Source organism: Rhododendron vialii, chromosome 4a (genome assembly GCF_030253575.1).
Source record: "Rhododendron vialii isolate Sample 1 chromosome 4a, ASM3025357v1".
Taxonomy (NCBI): domain Eukaryota; kingdom Viridiplantae; phylum Streptophyta; class Magnoliopsida; order Ericales; family Ericaceae; genus Rhododendron; species Rhododendron vialii.
Window position 1 is genome coordinate 12,579,584 of NC_080560.1, and position 17,437 is coordinate 12,597,020.

A 17,437-nucleotide genomic window follows, 5' to 3' on the forward strand; every position below is an offset into this window, starting at 1 on the left:
ACCAATTGAGCCTTTGCCCTATCGATGTGGGACAAACAAGTTTCAAAACAAAACCTCTCACCTATAGTCTTACATTGCTAGTTGAAGGAAACAATAAAGGTAAAGAATCTTTTATAAGTTGAAAGTTCTACAGCCTCGGTACCAATACTCAAGAGATTGGGTCTTACTTCTGAAATTTGAACTGGACCTTTCCTAAAAAGAGTCATACCCAACCCAAATACTAAAAAAAATTAAGGTGTCCCAAAAATTGGACATCTTGAGGATGTCCAAGACCTAGGCCTTGTGGGCCTTTTGCTTAGGCCGGCTCTGGGTTTGCTTAGTTTTTTTTTTTTTTTTACTGATTTAATTGATGTAGAACACTGGCTGGTGTCCTTAAATTTTTTAAATATTAATTCTTACAATCTTACTTTTTTAGGTTTAAATTATAATGGAATAGGGAAAAAATGGAGTGTTTTTTGAGATTTGTTGATATCCAAGGATATACTGGAGCATTTTTTTATATTGTGTTTGTTAAAAACACCACTGCATTAACTCTTAAGAAATAGATAGCAGACATCATCACTTGTTACAATCTGGACATTCATTCACAATATTCGAGGTCAAGAGTAAGATAATGCTAGCAATATTATGTGCGGTGCATAAACTACAAGCCTTATTTCTTAAAAATTACTCATATGAATATTATATACACAGTTTTGCCAACCCAAATATTTTTTGATTTAGCCCAGCTCATAATCTTTTTCTGATTCCGCCCTTGGCCGTATGACAAATATTTTATGTATAGTGCCAGCAAAGCCATGACATCAATTGCCACAAAATTTAGTATCTTATTTCCTTCGTGGTCTACAAGCCCAATACCTCTACCACATCAATTGCCAGAAAATTATAGTATCTTATTTCTTTCGTGGCCAACAAGCCCAATACCCAAGACCGAGGTTCTGATCTACAATTTTTTGGACGTTTATAAATTATTAATCACTCTCAATACAAGCCACAACCAAGTTAAGCAGCCCCACCCTCTCTCCATCTTCAAGAACATATCATATCCGGCCTAGCTACCGAGAAATGAAGGCGGAACTGGTGTTTATCCCTTCCCCGGGGAAGGGCCACCTCGTATCCGCGGTGGAGATGGCCAAGCAACTCATCGGCCGAGACCACCGTCTTTCAATAACGGTCCTAATAATGAAAACCCCATTTGATAGTAAATCCAAGGTCTCCCAGTCGCTGCTACTCGCGGCTGCCGAGGACCGGTTAAAGTTCGTCTACCTCCCGCAAGAAGACGAGGCGGCGTTGGCTAAGCTCCTGTCCAAGAACCCCGGAAGCTTAATGTCGGAGTTTGTCAACATGAACAAGCAACACGTGAGAGATCACGTAAAAAAGATGATGATATCGACCGAGTCGACTCGACTCGCCGGGTTCGTGGTTGACATGTTCTGCACCCCGATGATGGACGTGGCGGCCGAGTTCGGGCTCCCCTCCTACGCTTTCTTCACCTCCAGCTGTGCTTTTCTCGGCCTCATGTTCCAACTCGAAACCCTAAACCGGGACCACAACCAGGATGTTACTGAGTTGAAGGACTCGGACGCTGAGTTGGAAGTCCCGGTTTTTGTGAACCCAGTTCCAGCTAAGGTTTTGCCTTCTATGGTCCTGTCCAAGGAAGGAGGGTCCACATTTTTCATGGAAATTTCCAAGAGGTTGAGAGAAACAAAGGGCATTATGGTCAATACATTTGAAGAGCTGGAATCCTATGCGGTCAAGTGCCTCGCCGAGGACGATAAGGTCCCGCCAATCTACCCCGTGGGACCCGTACTCCACCTCGTGAAGGACGAAAACAAGGAGGAGGAAGGGGTGATCCAGATCATGAGGTGGTTGGATGATCAGCCGCCGTCGTCGGTGGTGTTCTTGTGCTTCGGGAGCATGGGAACCTTTGAAGCGGACCAGGTGAGTGGATATATCTTTTTTTAGAGTCCATTTGTTTGTTTTTTTTATCAGCAAAAAATTTTAATAATCCCATAATTCGAAAATTAAAAAGATTAATAGGATAATGGGCAAATAAAAATTAAAATTACTTAATCTTCATAATTACCTGAGACCGAATCATTGGTTAAAGACCAACAAAACCCTAAAAAAACACCCCATAGCCACATGCATCCAAAAAAATCCTTCATCTGATCGAATCTGAAATGCCGCCGCCTCTGCGAGGAGGATTGCCGTATCCGTTTATTGATGAGATATGAACATCCGATTAAGACTATTCAATTGTAGCTATATTTTTGCCCAGTTGTACTAGTAGCAAAATGTTTAAGTTTTGTGAATCTTCCTTCCAACTAATTTTGTGAAATAAAATATTACTCTCCCCTTCTCATTTTTATTATTTATTTTTAAATTGAGTGTCATTTTTTAATTGTTTATATATCTTTCAATCTATAAATGCTTTTCATAATTTTGAAAACTTTGTATTATAAAATTAATCGAGATCTATTAAACAAAATCCATATTATATATTTTTCAAGATCCACATTAAAATATATAAACAAAAAATATAAAAGAGAAACAGAATGATGAACAATAGAAATGGAACGGAAGGAATAGAATTGGAGAATCACAACCTAGAGTAACATTTTACATTAACTTTAACAATCATTCGATCTACAACCACAACCATAAACACTTACACAAATTCATTTACATTGGGGTCCACATAAACTACACCTCTAGTGTGTGTGGAACCTACCAAAAAATGTGAATGTGTGTGTAAAATGTTTGTGTGAATGTGTGTGATTTTATAATTATTGTAACTTTAATTACACGTCGATCTCTATTTTCATATCTATTAGTGCATCATTTCCCTATTTTCCTCCAATATTTGTTCACTCTCAATCAGAATCCACTAGCACAACTATTCCATGTTCTACTAGAAAAGTGAGTTTAGTCATGTAAATATATCCTTCACTATTCTTTCACTCTTGTTCTTAATCATTGCTCTGCATCCACGCTATCAATTCAAATTTCAGTAATTTGGGATACTTTTGAAAGATTTTTTAAGGCTCGCGCTTTTTGCTCACGCACGCATACTACGTGACTCGTAAAGCGGGAAATAAGTACTTAAAAAATAAAAACCTTAACAAAACGGGGCCTTAATTTTATACTAGTTCCAAGTTCAAACATCAATATGGAGAATCAGATAGAAAAGGATATTAAAAATAAGTTTTTTTTTTTTCCCTCTGGATATAAAAAGTAAGCTGGACCACAATTTTCTTTTCGATATATATATAGAAATAAAAAGAATGGGTTCAAAATAGACGCTCTAGACTAGAGAAACTCCAAACGAGCTCTATCTCTCTCTTTAAAAATTCCAATCAAGTTATGCTGGTTATCTAAACCAGATATCTCATGATTTCAAGTGTTTATATATCGAACACTTGTTTAGTTGTTAATTTGTTGATAAATTTTAAAACCTGATGGCGATCAGGGGCGGCCCCGGATAAGCCCCCAACCCCGGGCCGGCCCGGGCTAGGGCAACCCAAAAAAAAAAAAAAATTTCTGTGAATGTAACTTTATATAAATAATTTGACGCAAACATAGCTCAGAGGATGTTGCTGGTTCGTTGGCCACTAGCGTGTAGTTAAATTTCCGCGCGAATATGCACTTGGTTTCGATTCTAGTGTCCTGCATTTTGAAGCTTCTTTTTTTTTTCTCATGCCGAAAACTTGCTGCTTCGAAAAATAGTGCCGGAGAGAGATAATCTTCCTTTTTGCCCCCCCCCTCCCTCCCTCTCTCTCTCTCTCTCTCTCTCCCCTCTTCGTTGACTGCACGTGCACCCACTTCTCTCTCTCCTTTTTTTCTACTTAGCGCATAGAGTGGAGGGATATTTGTCTGTGTATGCAAATATAAAACAAATACCTTCATATATACATATGCACAAGCATCACTTTAAAAAACTTCAATGAAAAAATTAATCAATTTTTAAGACAGGCTTGTATTTTTGCAAGTTCATCCGTAACGTTTCTCTTTTCATTTTAGGAAAAGTCTTTAATATACATCTCTTAAAAGGGTGTACCATGTGCACCTATTTTATGATTCATTCATAACATTTTAGCATATTTCGTAACTTTTGTCCTAGAATTCATAACTTTTCAGCAGTATGATTCGTAACACTTTCATTATGATTCGTAACATTTTGGTGTATCTCGTAACCTTTATACGATTCGTAACTTTTTAGCAATACGATTCATAACATTTTTTCTATAATTCATAACATTTTGAGGGGTGCATATAATACACACCCAAATCACTGGTGTGTATTGTAGTATTTTCTTTCATTTTATCATTAAACATTGAACAGTGATCAAAATAAGAAAAATAACTAAATGAAAGCTAACAGTAAATAGAAACGCATCATAATTTGTTTTAATCAGATCATGCAAAATCATAAAGCACTATAACCAAAGTTTTTTTTTTTTTTTTTTGATATTATTCAAACTAAAAGCACAATAATGTAATCTTGATTTTATTTTTTTGACTATTTTTTAATTGACTTAATAAGTGGGCAACCAAATTTGAGATGGGCTTAGGCAACCCAAACGTCAAGCCCGGCCCTAATGGCGATCTGTCATATTTTCTTTTGAAACCCCCAAAATTCTATGGAAAGTAATAGCATGTCAAAGTATGGTACTCCCTCTGTCCCTATGTTAGAGTTCAGTATTCCATTTTAAGTTGTTCCTTAATAAGTGTCCATTTTGTAAACTTTGTGGGTAAAAGTTGATGTATTTTTCATTTTACCCAAAAAGTAAGGGAAACTTAATTAGCCATCCTTTTTTACCCTATTTATTTAGGTGTTCATCCTAATGTGTTTAAATACTTATCTTTCCATCCTCAAATTCAAAAAAATCCTAAACTACCCTTTCTTTCTCCTAATTTTTCAAATCTCTCTCTTTTTTATATCTTTTCTAATTATCTCAATTCTCTCTCCTCTTTCAAACATTTCTCTCACCAAATCTGTTGAATTTTTTCTCTTTCCTAATCTTCTCTCTCATATTTTCATTCTTCTAAAATCTAAAAAGAAAACACGACTCTTACAAAAATGAATGTGTAAGCCTGAAAACATGACTAAACATGATCAATTCACAAAACATGGCAAAACCTGATCGAGGTAGATGAACAAAACAAGATTAATTAAAAAACATGACAAAATCGAAAAACATGGCAACTTTCGAAAAGTGTAGATTTCGATCGAGGTAGATGAACAAAACATGATCAAATAAAAAATATGACAAAAATCAGTAAACATGACAAATTTTGAGAAGTGTAGATTTCAATCGAGGTAGATGAACAAAACATCATCAATTCACAAACATGACAAAAATCGAAAAACATAGTATCTAAAACTGATATTCCAGCAATGGAATCCAGTAACGGCGGCGATTGAGAGGATAGAAGCAATGTGACTCAACCTTAGAACTTCGACCATTCATGATTGTTTTGATGTCGTCTACCCTCGTTTCTAAATATCAAATAAAATCATCAATTCACAAATATGATAAAAATCGAAAAACATAATACCTAAAACTGATATCCCGGTAACGACTGCAGTGGTTAAGAGGTCGGAGGCGACGGTGACAAAAATACTACATATGGCTATATAGATTTTTTTTCCCCCATGATGAGCAGCAGAGAAAAAGATACAAAAAACTACAGATTGATGCATTATACCCGAACATCAAAAGAAGAAAAGTCTGATTCTATTCACAACCTTAGAATCATGACAGAATGTATCTCTAATTTTTTATTTCTGCCTCCTTTCTTCTTTGTACTCTTTTTGGACTTGTCATTTTTGATCTTCACATTTCACGATCCATCAAAGAGAAGGTGGGTGGCGTTGCCGGCGAGGGCCGCAAATTCGAAGGGAAGAGAGGGGTAGGGGGGTGGGGGTCGAGGAGAGAGAGAGTGGTATTAGGGTTTTGAGACCCCTAAAAATCCAATCAAGTGCAGCAAAAACCAATTAAATGGTTTTAGGGCCGAGAGGGTTTTAGGGCTTTCAGCGTAGGAACACTTGAGGGGAAGGAGGGTAGAAAGAGCTTTGGCTTAGAAGCAATGGAGCAGAATTTGGGTGCTAGAATTGATGGACATCGTTGATGGTAGGGAAGAGATAAACATTGATTCTCTCTCCTCTTTCTCTTTGTTTTGTGGTATTATCCAGATTATGGGATAATCAACATATTAAATTAAATACACAATATCTTTATTAATACATATAACTAGGAGTATAATTGGCAACAAAGCATTTTGGGGATGACAACATAAGTATTCAAAATAACTAGGATATCCACCTAAATAAGTCTTATAAATAGGATGTCTATTTAATTTCTTCAAAAGTAAATTCGATTTTGAAAAATTAGTTAGTAAAAATGTAATGATAATGTCTCCATAAATGATAAGTATTGAAAATTGAGGTAAAATGTGATGTGAAAGTTACAATGATGATGTCTTCTAAATAAGGAGTATTGATTTTAAACAATCACAAATCCACTTTTTCCTTTTTTTTCTTAAAAACAAAAAACCATTAAAGTCCAGAATCGAATTCATTTGAGACCTACATTCCACTATCTTAAATTCCAACCGGCCGTACACTTCACTTTGGTTGGGTACCAAGAATTTTCAGTGTGTTAATAATGGGTAAATTTCACTGTCCTCTCCTATGCTTTTTGTCGGCTAACGTCCGTTAACGGAAAACGTGGCTTTACGTTTCTGCCCATGTAAGTAATGAATAAAAAAAACGAGTAAAAGGGGAAAAGCTACAGGACTGAGGAAGAGTGTGTAAGGTTGCAAAAAGCACACGTGTATTGCTGTGATGCATCTCACCGATCTAGAGTTTGTACTTGTACCGGGTTTTTTCGGCTAAATAAGCCACTTGGCTTATATTTTTGCCCTTATTCAAAAAAAATTCACATTTGTTAGTTTTTTTTCGTTTTTTTTGGGATTATTGCTTCTTCATGACAAAAGGAATCTAAAAAGTAAAAAATTACGATCGAAATCTAATTTTTTTTGAATAAATACGAAAAAATTGGCTTATTGGCTTATTTTTTGTCATTATTCAAAAAAATTAGGTTTCGATTGTAATTTTTTACCTTTTAGATTCCTCTCGTTATGACGAAGCAATAATCCCCCCAAAATTGACGAAAAACTAACAAATGCAAAGTTTTTTTGAATAAAGACAAAAAAATAAGCCAAGTAGCTTATTTAGCTGAACAACCAATACGCGGGAAGAGAAAAGAGAGGCTGCTTTGCTCAAGCAAAATTTGTGAAGGTAAGCTGCTTTGCTCGAGCAAAACTTAAAGGTAAGTTGTTTTGCTCGAGCAAAATTTGTCCATTTCGCATATGTATGCCCGAGTTCGGTTCTTTGCATTTTGACTTGGTTTAATTAGTAGTTGGCTTGGGCTAGGTTTGGATTAAAAGTCGAAAGTGAATTTTTTTGTTTTTATTTAATTTTTTTGCATTTGTTAGCTTTGTGTCAAATTTTTGTAACTTATTGATTTGTCTTGATGAGAAATAAAAAAAGTAAAAAAAAATGATCGAAACTCATAATTTTCTTTTGAAAAGACAAAAATAAGTATAAAGATAGTTTTTTTTTACACGAATCAATAAGTCAAAAAAAATTGACACAAAACTAATAAATAAGAAAAAAAATGTGAATAAAGACAAAAAAAATAAAATATCACATGTGAAGAGAGAATGGAGGGCTTCTTATCTCTTAAAATATAAATGAGAGTTCTTGGCGGGAGATGGGTACCCATCTGGATTTGGTGAAAAGGGAAAATGGGGGGAAAGGTTAGACCTATGGGTCCCATGGTTAAAATTGGCATTTACAAATTGTTCCATGCTGACCTCATCACCGTTAGTTGCTTTCCGTAACATCAACCAAACGGCTGGGGTAAAGTGCAACAGACAATTGAAGTAGAGGGGAGAACAGTGCAATTTCAAAAACATGGATGGAGGTTTCTGTCTTTGTGAGAAACCTCAGGGGAGGTCAGTGAAATTTACCCGTTAATAATTAACCTTGAGAAAAACTTTGGTTCTTCCATTACAGGTGAGGGAGATAGCACAAGCCTTGGAGCAAAGCGGGCACCGTTTCTTGTGGTCTGTCCGACAACCTCCGCCAAAGGGCAAAATAGCGATGCCAGATGAGTACCAAGACCTAAGCGAAGTGCTACCAGAAGGGTTCCTGGAACGTACAATAGAGATTGGGAAAGTGATCGGGTGGGCCCCACAGGTCGCTGTGCTGTCCCACAAAGCGGTTGGTGGATTCGTGTCACACTGCGGGTGGAACTCGACGTTGGAGAGCTTGTGTTGCGGGGTGCCGATGGCCACGTGGCCGATATATGCTGAACAACAAATGAATGCGTTTCAATTGGTAAGAGAATTGAGGTTGGCCGTCGAGATAAAGTTGGACTACAGAAAGGATTTTGGGACTACTAATAAGGTTAATTTAGTGACAGCGAATGAGATAGAGAATGGAATAAGAAAATTGATGGAGAATGAGGACAAAAGCAAGGAAGGAATCAAGCAGAAGGTGAAGGAATTGAGCGAAAAGAGCAAGACTGCCGTTGAGGAAGGAGGGTCGTCGTATAATTACATTGAACGCTTTATTGAGGTTGTCATGACTAACGTACACTCGCCATAGTTAACTGGTGAATTGTTTGTAATTCTAAACTGTAAGGACCTACTAGGGACTTGCTTTTGATCTCATTTGAATTTCTCCCTTTCTTTTCTCGATTTAATTCACACATTCTGATTCTCATTTTGTTGTCACATGTTAAACTTTGGGCCCAACTTTTTTCCTAAATTGTCCCACATAATGAGTTGCATGATCTAAAGGTCACTTCATCATAAATCCCTTTCTATTTCTCACACTCGTATTCTATTCTTCGCTCTCAATAATCTTTTATTTCATTGATGCAAATACAGTAGAGGATGTAGTATGTATATGTAATCTAGCGCATATATAACAAACGAGCTATCTAGTCCAACGGAAAAGATCAATTAATTTTACTACTCCTTCCGTCCCGATTTGTTTGTTCATTTTCACTATTTGGGACCTCCTACAAAATTTTCTATATGTTTCAATTTATAAAGTTTTTTATAAGCAATATGAATCTTATTTGATAGATCACAATTAGGTCTAAAATATGATGTTCTCAAATTTATGTAAAACATTATAAATTGTGAGATATAAATAATTTTTTGAAATGCACGTATATCCAAAATGGATAAACAAACTGGGAAGAAGGGAGTATCCAATAGGTACATGGTTCAAATCCTAAGTGTCCTCGTTTCGTCTCTATAAGAATTTTTTTTTTCTCTCACAAACTCACTATTCCAAAAATATATTTCTTTGATTGTTGCAAAAAATTATATGCGAGAAAACTATTTCTAATCCAAACAATGAAATGAATCATGAAAAAAACATAATACAGGACTGGGTAACTATTATCTTGAGATTAGCTTTTTTTTATTTAAGATAAGAAATCCAAAGGCCCTAGTTATACAAGTTCGTCATAGGCTCTAAGAATTTAAGGCCAACCCTGTCGTTGGATCAAAGGCCTCTTGTCTTATTCGATGTGGTGGTAAACAATGATGAGTTGCTGAGCCAAGTTCAAGCAAGGAAAATGGAACTGCAAAAATGGGACTTCTTGTTCAGAAGAGATCTTTATGATTGGGAAAAGGTGAAATTGGATGAATTGAATGATCTTTTGGACCAATCCGGGGTTGCTGTACCAAGAGATGTTCCCGATCAACTTCTATGGCAGGCCACTAGCTCTGGTAAATTCTCTGTTAAATCCATCTACAATTTAGCATTTTCATCTCATTCAAACCATGATGAAACTTTTAAGCTCATCTGGAAGAATGTGGCTCCACCTTGAGTGAAATGTTTTGGTTGGCTAGCATACTTGGGAAGAATCAAAACTGCTGAATTTTTGTTGAGGATTGGGATTATTCAGAGTGATGAGGATGCCTTGTGCAAATTCTGTAATGAAAATCCAGAATCCTGTTGATCACCTCCTCTATTTTTGTAAATCTGTATGGGATACCTGGACAAATATTGTATCATGGTGGGGTATACAATGGGTACCCCCATCAACTTTTGCAGGCTTGCTCCACTGGTGGAAGGCTGGGATTGTCAAGTCAAAACACAAAATTATTTGGGAATTCATTCCATTTGCAGTGATTTGGACAGTGTGGAATACTAGAAATCATTGGGTTTTCGAAAACAAGATGGTAGATTGGATGGAAACTACTGACCTTATTAAAGCAAGGGTGGTCTTCTGGGTGACATCAAACAAGGAAGGGTCTGTATACACGATGGATGATATCTTGTTCAGGCTTCACTTTATTGTGAAATCTGGATAACTCTATTGGGTGTGTGTGTGTGACTCCTGTGTGTGTGAAATTTGGGTGTGTGTGTAATAATCTTGGGTTGCGGTTGGCATATGATGGGGCTCACTTGCCTTTGATGCTTGGTGACTTTTGGTGATCTATCTGTAATTTCATGGCGTGAACTATTTCTCTGATTACTATGGTCTGTGCTATCTTTTCCTTATCTCTGTATGAGGATATAATGCTGAAGTCTCTTCATGGTGTAAATCATCTATTATGTTGGTCGTGCTTTGCTCTTTGCCGTTCTCTGGTATATTCTTGAGTGTTTGTTGGGAGTATGACAGTGTCATTATTCTGTTGAAATCGATCAAGCGCTGCTATCCCAAGTTTCGGAGGCTGTTTTGCTACTACACTTCAATACGGGCTAATTTGCTCACATGTTTGTACCTTGACAATGTTAACATTTACTGGAGCATGTTTGGAGCTTGACAGTGCTACTACTTGCTGGAATCAAGGGCTGCTCTTCAAGATTGGAGAATTCATTACTGGGATTGACAAAATGTTTCGACAGCCTTTATTTTGTCAGTTAGGTTTTATTGGGTTTGATATGTGTTGATCCTGATTTGTTTTGTGGGCTACTGCTCCCATTTTCTTTGGATCTTTCAAGTTGATCCCTTATCAACTTGCGGGCTGAGATGCAGATGATTGTCGCGGGGCAAGGTGCCAACATAATTGGAATGTTGTCTTTACGTTGTGATGTTTTCTCTTACCATTTTATCTGTTCTATCATTTCCTCTTCTTTTAATAAAATTCTTCTTCGCTGTTCAAAAAAAAAACTTTTAAAGTCCTTTTATTTGATTTTGATGGGATTCAAACAATTAATTGGATTTTTTATATATATATATAAGGTGTCGACATATCCGGCATTAATTAAATTAAATTTCTTTGGCCCAACTGTACACATATTGCATTAATTAAATTAAATTTGTTGTAGCGTGAGTGCACGTGAACCTAAGCTATAAATGATGTTATGTTTGAATTGTTGTGTATCTGCCCACAATATTTCTCTACTACATATGACAAATATTTTTGTATATATAGTGCCACCAAAGCCATGACATCAATTGCCACAAAATTATATACTGTATATAGTATCTTATTTCTTTCGTCAGTTCGTGGTCTGCACGTCCAATACCAAGACCAAGTTTTTTGGACGCTTATAATTAAGAACAGCATCATATTCGGCCTAGCTGGTTGTACTATAAATAAACCGAGAAATGAAGGCGGCGGCGGAACTGGTGTTTATCCCTCTCCCGGGGATTGGCCACCTGGTGCCAACGGTGGAGATGGCCAAGCAACTCGTCGGCCGAGACCACCATCTTTCAATCACAGTCCTCATAATGAAAATCCCATTAGATAAATCCAAGGTCAGCTCCTCCACCCAATCGCTTCTACTCACGGCGGCCGAGGATCGGTTAAAGTTCGTCTACCTCCCTCAAGAAGAGGCCGCGTAGGCGGAGCTTTTGTCCAAGAACCCCAGAAACTGCCTGTCGGAGTTTGTCAAAGTGAACAAGCAACACATGAGAGCAGTGACGGACCCAAGATTTCATCGCACTGGGGTCAAGCCGTCGAGTATCTACAACATATAATTTTGCACTTGTATGTATAAAATGACAAAATAACAAAAATAATAGAACAATAACCAAAACGAGAAATCTGTTTATAAAATGTTGATTTTCTTTCCCTTAGGCCTCATGGCCCTCGTCCATGTTCCAGAAACAATGAGTTCTAAAAAACAGCCAAAAACACTGATTTCCATTCCCATATTTATTATCCATGTAGAGAGAAAAAAGTATTTAGAGAAATAAAGTATTTGTGGCTAAAATCCACTCTGTAAAAAAAGAAAAATGGGATCTAAACTACTTGCCTGTAAAACGGGACTGTTCCTGGTCCAATTCCAACTGAGCTTGTCGGCGGTGGTGATTGATATTCGAGGGTTTCTAGATTTTTCCTTCACATGATGAGTTATCCTCCATTCTTCAATTTTTTTCCCAGAGAGAGTGAGAGAGAGGAAGGTGGAAAAATAACTGGAAAGTGGAAAGGGCAACATTGTAGTTTGGTTGCAGTATAGGAGTAAAATGTTTGGGGGAAATATTCTATGGGGCAAATTCACAAAAATACCCCCAAAACTATATTTACTACTTTCTACATAAATTTTGCACTGAGTGGGGTCAGTAAACCCCCCTTGCCTCAATGTCAGTCCGCCCCCGCGTGAGAGATCACGTGAAAAAGATGATGATCTTGACCGAGTTGACCGACTCGAGTCGACTCGCCGGGTTCGTCGTCGACATGTTCTGCACCCCGATGATGGAGTTGGCGTCCGAGTTCGGGCTCTCCTCCTACGCTTTCGTCACCTCCGGCTGTGCTTTTCTCGGCCTCATGTTCCACCTCGAAACCCTAAACCGTGACCACAACCAGGATGTTACTGAGTTGAAGGACTCGGACGCTGAGTGGGACGTTCCGGTTTTTGTGAACCCAGTTCCAGCTAAGGTGTTGCCTTCTATGGTCCTGCCCGAGGAAGAAGGTTCCACACAAAACTTGGAAATTTCCAAGAGGTTGAGAGAAACAAAGGGCATTATGGTCAATACATTTGAAAAGCTGGAATCCTATGCGGTCAAGTGCCTCGCCGAGGACGATAAGGTCCCGCCAATCTACCCTGTGGGACCCATGCTCCACCTCGTGAAGGACGAAAACAAGGAGGAGGAGGAGGAGGAGATGATCCAGATCATGAGGTGGTTGGATGATCAGCCTCTGTCATCGGTGGTGTTCTTGTGCTTCGGGAGCTTAGGAACCTTCGAAGGGGACCAGGTGATTTTTTACGAGAGCTGATCAAGCCCTTACCGATATCGGAATGAGTATATTTGTCGTGGGAACTTTTAGAAACATATTTTAAACAAATTGAATGGCTCCGATCATTTGTGTGAAACTCCAATAATATAGGCTTAAGTTTTGTGCATCTTCCTTCCAACTAATCTCGTCAAATAAAATACTCCATCTGTCCTAGTTCTTAAGTCCCAATTAACACTTTTTTCATCCCAAAAAGATTGTCCAAAACTAAGGGTAATAGATAAAGAATTTTCTCTTTTACCCTTTCATTTTTAAATTAATAGTACTAAAAAAATAAGAAAGTGTAATGATTGAAGGGTAAAATGAGAAAAATAAGTTTTTAAAAGTGCAATGATTGTGCTCACTTAATTAGTTGAAATTTTCAAAAGAGACTAAAAAACGAGGACGGAAGGAATATTAGAGTTGGAGCATGACATGACAACCTAAAGTAACATTTTACATAAACTCTAATTACAAATTTTGAGAACCAAAAATTTTCGGTGTTAATAATTAACCATGAGAAAAACTCCGGTTCCACCATTATAGGTGAGGGAGATAGCACAGGCCTTGGAGCAAAGCGGGCACCGGTTCTTGTGGTCCCTCCGACAACCTCCGCCTAAAGGAAAATTTGCAATCCCAGGTGAGTATCAAGACTTAAGCCAAGTGCTACCAGTAGGGTTTCTGGAACGTACAACGGAGATTGGGAAAGTGATCGGGTGGGCCCCACAGGTCGCGGTGCTATCCCACAAGTCAGTGGGTTGTTTCGTGTCACACTGCGGGTGGAACTCGACTTTGGAGAGCTTGTGGTGCAGAGTGTTGATGGCCACGTGGCCAATATATGCCGAACAACAAATGAATGCTTTTCAATTGATGAGAGAATCGGGGTTGGCCGTTGAGATAAAGTTGGACTACAGGAAGGATGTTGAGACTGCTAAGGTTAATTTAGTGACGGCGAATGAGATAGAGAATGGGATAAGAAAATTGATGAAGAATGAGGACAAAAGCCGTGAAGGAATCAAGCAGAAGGTGAAGGAAATGAGCGAAAAGAGCAAGACAGTCGTTGAGGAAGGAGGGTCGTCATATAATTACATTGGATACTTTATCGAGGTTGTCATGACTAACGTACACTCACCATAGTTAACTGGTGAATTGTTTGTAATCCTAAACTGTAAGGATCTACTAGGGACTTGCTATTGATCTCATTTGAATTTCTCCCTTTTTTTCTCAATTTAATTCACACATTCTGATTCTCATTTTGTTGTCACATGGAGTATTAAACTTTGGGCCCAACTTTTTAGCATAAATCCCTTTCTATTTCTCACACTTGTATTCCATTTTCCCTCTCTTTTAGTTGATTGATGCAAATACAGTAGAGTCGGTGGTGATGGGTGAGGATTATGGCCAGTTAATGGTGGAAACGGTGGTTGAGACCACGTTTGTAGTGATGCACCCTCCAGGAATGATGGGTGACAATGGCTCGACAAAAAGGAAATAACTCGACAAAAAGGAAATAGTTTAGTGAGTTTACTGTAATTTACCCTTACAATGCTTGGTTGGCCCATGTTACCCAATTTTTTTTAGATCAATCCATGGTTTTTTTTTTTTTTTTAATAGGCAACACAAGTTTTATCAAGAAACTAGTGCATGCCCGTGCTTGAAGGCACGGGTCGACCGATCGACACACGCAAATAAGCACTAAACTCACGTACAATATATCATCCACTACCCAACGAATTCAATTATGCAAAAAATAATAATCCAGACATATTCGAGTGACCTTAGTTATGTGTGAACAAACTGCTCGTGCCCAAAGGCACATACCAACATAATTTTATCACCACAAAGAATAAACCAATTACTCGTGCCGACAACACTATCTACAAATTTAGAGTGTATTTACTATTTAAGATAGGAATGTATTACAATCAGATTGGATTTCTACATGAATTCATATATATTGTGCATTCAATCAGTTTCTCTTCCATTTTGATTGAAGCCAACCACCAAAGCAATACAACACACAACACATGACCATAAGAGGAAATGATCGACCAAAACAAAAATATAAAAGACAGGAAGATCTTGCATTCTTCGATCAGATTGCTATGAAGCTAGCTAGTTTTCTTTGATGAGATTCACCTCTTTCAGCCCCCTATTTTTACTTGAGTCGGTTCTTGTCCCTAAATGTATCCAAGTCTTGGGCTAACCCCCCGAAGTTCAGCCTCCATGCTCGCGCAATCTTGCAACCGTCATCCCTATGTACTCCACCAAAGCAAGCAATTAATTTCGAAGTAGTCAATTTCATGTTAAACCGCATTATGCAAGAAAATTGCCAGTCACTCAATGGCAAGTATATAGACCAAAGACACCAAGTTTGAGAACATAACAGGCTAACGGCTTAACTGAAAGTTATTCCTATGCAAACCTTAAAGAAGTAAATAAACCTAAGACCATTATTTCCATGAAATTATATCCAGACACATCTCCATCAATATCTCAGTCCCTGGACAATACAACCAATATACAAATTGGTCATAAAGACAACAAAAAATTGAAACTCAAATTTAGTGTGCAAACAAAACCTCAATCAGAGAAGCGACACCCGATGAAACATACTCCGAAGTCCAAATTATTAATTTTTCAGGAAAGTGTCCAGAATGTTATGTCGGCCTCATTTCATCTACGAAAAAGTGTCATTTTCAGTTTTCACTGAACGCAGAAATAATCGTAACAATCAGCGTAATGTTATCGACGCGATATTGTGGACCTTTTTCTGTCAAAAACAAAGAATGTTGGGTCTGAAGGAAGTTTTAGAAACAAACCATCCATGGTTTGTATAAGTGAAGATCATGAAGCACAAACTTCTTTACCTCTTTTTTATCAGTGACCACAAATAGATATAGACGTACGCAGATTCATTCCTGCAAACTATAGTCACATAGGGTCATAAATGAACTGTAAGATAAACAAACCCGTATTATGCCAAAAAATAATTTCAAAGAAATTACCTCAAGTAATTTCATATCACAGCTCAGTCATAGCTTCATTCCTGGAAAGAAAAAATAAAAAAGGGAAAAAATATAACAAAAAGAAACCTCTGAGGCAAAAAAAAAAAAAAAAGACAATGAAAAACACATTAAATTAAACCCAATCACCTCGTTAGAATTTGAAAGTAAGTAACTGATGCACCCACATAAACCCACTTCAGATTTTGCACAAATACACCGACGACAAATATAAATCTCACAATTGAATAAAGGGTCAGAGGAAAAAAGGCCAAGAAACTAAAAGTAAGGGGAAGAATTTTTGTACCTTTGAAGGAAGAACAATCAAGGGCACAGTCACTTTTAGCCTCTACTCATTTCTGCGAATCCTCCTTCTATGTTATTTAAAAAAAATAGTTTCAAAATATTTTCTCTTATAGGTCTGAAAAGAACAGTATAGTCCAGGAAAAATCTACTCCATAATAGCTTATACTCCATATTTTTCTAACCGTTTGACACAGTATTATTCTAACCGTTCGGCACAGTATTCAAAAAATCATGAACGGAAATCGCCACAAAGAAAACGAACGGTATAGGCTAGAAAAGAGAGAAAAAAAAATATGTCCGTTCAAAGCACGGTATTGTAAAGAAAAGAATGGTATAGTACAGAAAAAATCTACTCCATAATAATATACATCATCCATATTTTTCTAACCGTTCGGCACAGTATTTTTTGATTTACTTAATCAAACTATCAAAAACCCAAATGCCCATTTTTGGGAGATCCATTGACCATTTGAACTTTCTGTAAAACACATTCAGAAAGCCATGAACAGAAATTAAGACAAAAAAAAAAAAAGAACGGTATAGGCTAGAAAAGGGAGAAAAAATATTTTCGTTCAAAGCACGGTATTGTAAAGAAAAATAAACTCACCTCAAACTTTAGTTTCAGAGCAAAGGTAGGAAACGTAATGTGAATAACGTAGAATTTTAGAGGTAGAGAACATAGGATTTTTTGCTACTTCAAAAAAACTTAGCTATCGAATAACGTGTCCTGAAGAGAGAAATAGGGGCAGATTATGGCATTAGGAGGAGGGGGTGTGGTGTGGTGGGGGTGTTGTGCTGATTATGGCATTAGGTTTATAGATTACCATAATAGTTCTAAATTTTCCATGACTACTATGATTGATTAG

General features: G+C 37.4%; 2 protein-coding genes across 2 annotated transcripts; both read left to right on the forward strand.

Moving 5' to 3' along the window:
* Positions 1-877: 877 nt before the first annotated feature.
* LOC131324377 (anthocyanidin 3-O-glucosyltransferase 2-like) lies at positions 878-8,797 on the forward strand. The gene is made up of 2 exons (XM_058356321.1): positions 878-1,941; positions 8,087-8,797. Exons 1-2 carry the CDS (start codon positions 1,066-1,068, stop codon positions 8,678-8,680), a joined length of 1,470 nt encoding a protein of 489 aa, XP_058212304.1. The 5' UTR covers positions 878-1,065; the 3' UTR covers positions 8,681-8,797.
* A 2,820-nt stretch (positions 8,798-11,617) lies between these two features.
* LOC131323694 (anthocyanidin 3-O-glucosyltransferase 2-like) lies at positions 11,618-14,513 on the forward strand. Its single transcript, XM_058355541.1, has 4 exons — positions 11,618-11,884; positions 12,430-12,485; positions 12,635-13,242; positions 13,807-14,513. The coding sequence occupies exons 1-4, from the start codon at positions 11,652-11,654 to the stop codon at positions 14,395-14,397; spliced, it is 1,488 nt and encodes a 495-aa protein (XP_058211524.1). The 5' UTR covers positions 11,618-11,651; the 3' UTR covers positions 14,398-14,513.
* Positions 14,514-17,437: the final 2,924 nt, after the last annotated feature.